The sequence below is a fragment of the Rhincodon typus genome, chromosome 44 (assembly GCF_021869965.1).
Source record: "Rhincodon typus isolate 14 chromosome 44, sRhiTyp1.1, whole genome shotgun sequence".
Taxonomy (NCBI): Eukaryota; Metazoa; Chordata; class Chondrichthyes; order Orectolobiformes; family Rhincodontidae; genus Rhincodon; species Rhincodon typus.
This window is the reverse complement of record NC_063375.1, coordinates 1,557,883-1,560,483: the sequence shown is the minus strand read 5'-3', so window position 1 is coordinate 1,560,483 and position 2,601 is coordinate 1,557,883. Positions and strand designations below refer to the sequence as shown.

Sequence of the window (2,601 nt, the reverse complement as noted above, 5' to 3'; positions counted from 1 at the left end):
GGAGCGGGCTGAATGGCCTCCTGTCTCAGTGTAACAGGCTGGAGGAAGAGGAGGAGGGGCTGAATGGCCTACGGTTCCCGGATTGAAAGTGAGCTGTTTCTCTGTCTCCCTTCCACCCCACCTTTTCCAGGTGAGGACACCCCCACCCCGGGCACTGACGCGGCAGGCCGCGGTTGGCAGAGGGTCGCGCTCCCGGGGACACCCCCCGACGAGGAGGAGGAGGACAGCGAGAGGGAGCTCTCCGACACCAGCTCGGCCGGGAATGCCGCGGAGGATCCGGCCGATTTCCTGGCACAGCCCGCCCTCCTGGGGAGGGGCGGGGCGGGGAGCCCGGGCCGTGCCCCCTGCCCCCGGAGCGAGGACGTTACCGCCGAGGCCTGGCGAGCCCACCGCAAGCATGTCTTCGTTCTGAGTGAGGCAGGAAAGCCTATCTACTCCCGCTACGGCAATGAGGAGGCTCTCTCCTCCACCATGGGGGTCATGATGGCCCTGGTCTCGTTTGTACAGGACGGGGATAACACCATTCGCTCCATCCAGTCAGGTAGGAGAGGCTCTGTGCCAATGGGAACAGGCCACACACTCTGGGCAGCGCACTCTGGGCCACAATAGGGCGGTATACAGAGAATAACAGATACCCCGGGAGGGAGTCACAGACTGGAACCTAACCGAGGGGTTCAAGGTGGTTTATATACAGAATAACAGATACCCCGGGAGGGAGTTACAGACTGCAATCTAATCGATGGGGTTTGGGAATGTTTCTGTATAATGTTTGCTGTGGGTCGAGGACAATTTTTCAGCCACCACCACATCTACCACGCCCCCCCCCCCGCCCCCCGCCACTCGCCCTGTGCCGACTCTTGTATGGGAGTGTCTAGGACCAGAGGGGACATCATCTCAGAGTAAGGGGGTGGGGGGACACACCCATTGAAGACAGAGATGGGGAGGAATTTCTTCCCTCCGAGGGGCGTGAGTCTGTGGAATTCTTTACCGCAGAGGGCTGTCGGGGCTGGGTCGCTCGAGGCTGAGATTTTTAATCAGGAAGGGGGATCGAGGGGTTATATTCGAGCCTCTCTCTATCCCGTGCTGGGAAGAGAGAGAGGGCCAGGATTTAACGACGATGTCCCCTGAGCAGCCATGTGCGACAGTTTCGGTGTGTCTGTGACTGTACTGTGTGATCAGATAAACTTGACCACTTCCTCTAACGGCCTGGACACCTCCACGCTATCGAACCGCCCAGAGATTTCAGCTCTGGACATCACAAGGCTATTGCGACAGTCTTTGGAGGGAGGGAGGGTGGGGACAGGTCAAGAGGACATGTTCCCATTCCGTTTGGGAGCCGGCTCGGGGTGGTCAGGGGTTTGCAGGGGAGCTCAGACAGATACCTGGGTAATGCTGGCTCCAATCTGGCAAGGGGTTTCCAGCAGGAGAGCTCCAAAGCTGCCCTGCAGCCTGACTCAGCAACTACCATCAGCTAAAGCCCTGAGGCCACTGTGTGATTTGAGGGTTGATGTCAAGGGAGGAAATGTGTCAGCCGATTTGCAAACGGTTCGCGCAAGCCAGGGCTGAGGTGCTGACTGGTGTTAAATATCAGCAGTGAGAGGGTGAAATGGGGATCTCGCATTAAAACGGCTCATCCTGAAACACAGCACTTTCGACGGCGCCGACCTTCCGGCGGCGCGCCCCGCTCCCCTCGGCGCCGACCTTCCGGCGGCGCCCCCTACTCCCCGTGTCTGTCGAACCTGGTAGTGACGTCTCTCCCTCCCCCTCTGCCTTTCAGACGACTACAAGGTGGTGTTTAGCCAGCACGGCCCCCTGGTGCTGGTGTCGGTATCCCGAAGCCACCAGTCACCAGCGCAGTTGCGCCGGGAGCTGTGCTACGTCTACTACCAGATCATCAGCCTGCTGACCCAGGCCACCGTCACCCGCATCTTCCAGCACAAGAAGAACTACGACCTCCGGCGCCTGTTGGCCGGCTCCGAGCGCATCCTGGACAACCTGCTGAGGCGCCTGGACACGGACCCCGGCTTCCTGCTCGGCGCCGTGCAGTGCCTCCCCCTGGCTCCCTCCCTGCGCGAGGCCGTGAGCTACCTCCTGCTGCGAGCCGTCACTCCCAACCTGGTGTTCTCCATCCTACTGGCTCAGGGCAGGCTGGTCAGTATCGTCCAGGAACGGGCCGTCCTGGAGGACACGAGGTTACACCCGGCCGACCTGCACCTCCTCTTCAACCTGCTGGCGGGCTCGTCGGCGCCCCCGCAGGCGGGAGAGCTCTGGACCCCGGTCTGCCTGCCCCGGCTTTACCCAGACAGCTACTTCTACGCCTACGTCTCGTACCTGGACCCGGCGCATGGTGTCTGCCTGCTGCTGCTCTCCACTGACCAGGCCGCCTTCTACAGCGTGGCGGCCTGCAAGAGGAGGATCGAGGAAGGCCTGAGGGCCCAGGGCTTGCTGGCCGCCATCCAGGCCGCGCTGAGGGTGGCCGGGGGTGCCGGGGCTTCCAGGCTGGGCCTCTCCGAGCTCCGGCACTTCATGTACAAGCCGCTGGATATCCCAGATAACCACAGGCAGCTCACCCAGTATACCAGGTAAACAACAGGCTCCCCC

General features: G+C 61.6%; 1 protein-coding gene across 1 annotated transcript in view; it reads left to right on the top strand.

Moving 5' to 3' along the window:
* The window catches only part of LOC125487727 (vacuolar fusion protein MON1 homolog B-like), a 9,402-nt gene that overhangs the window by 3,149 nt on the left and 3,652 nt on the right, over window positions 1-2,601 (top strand). The window contains exons 3-4 of the mRNA XM_048619877.1: window positions 131-541; window positions 1,778-2,582. Coding sequence (XP_048475834.1) covers window positions 131-541; window positions 1,778-2,582 — 1,216 coding nt within the window. The remainder of the gene's footprint in view (window positions 1-130; window positions 542-1,777; window positions 2,583-2,601) is intronic.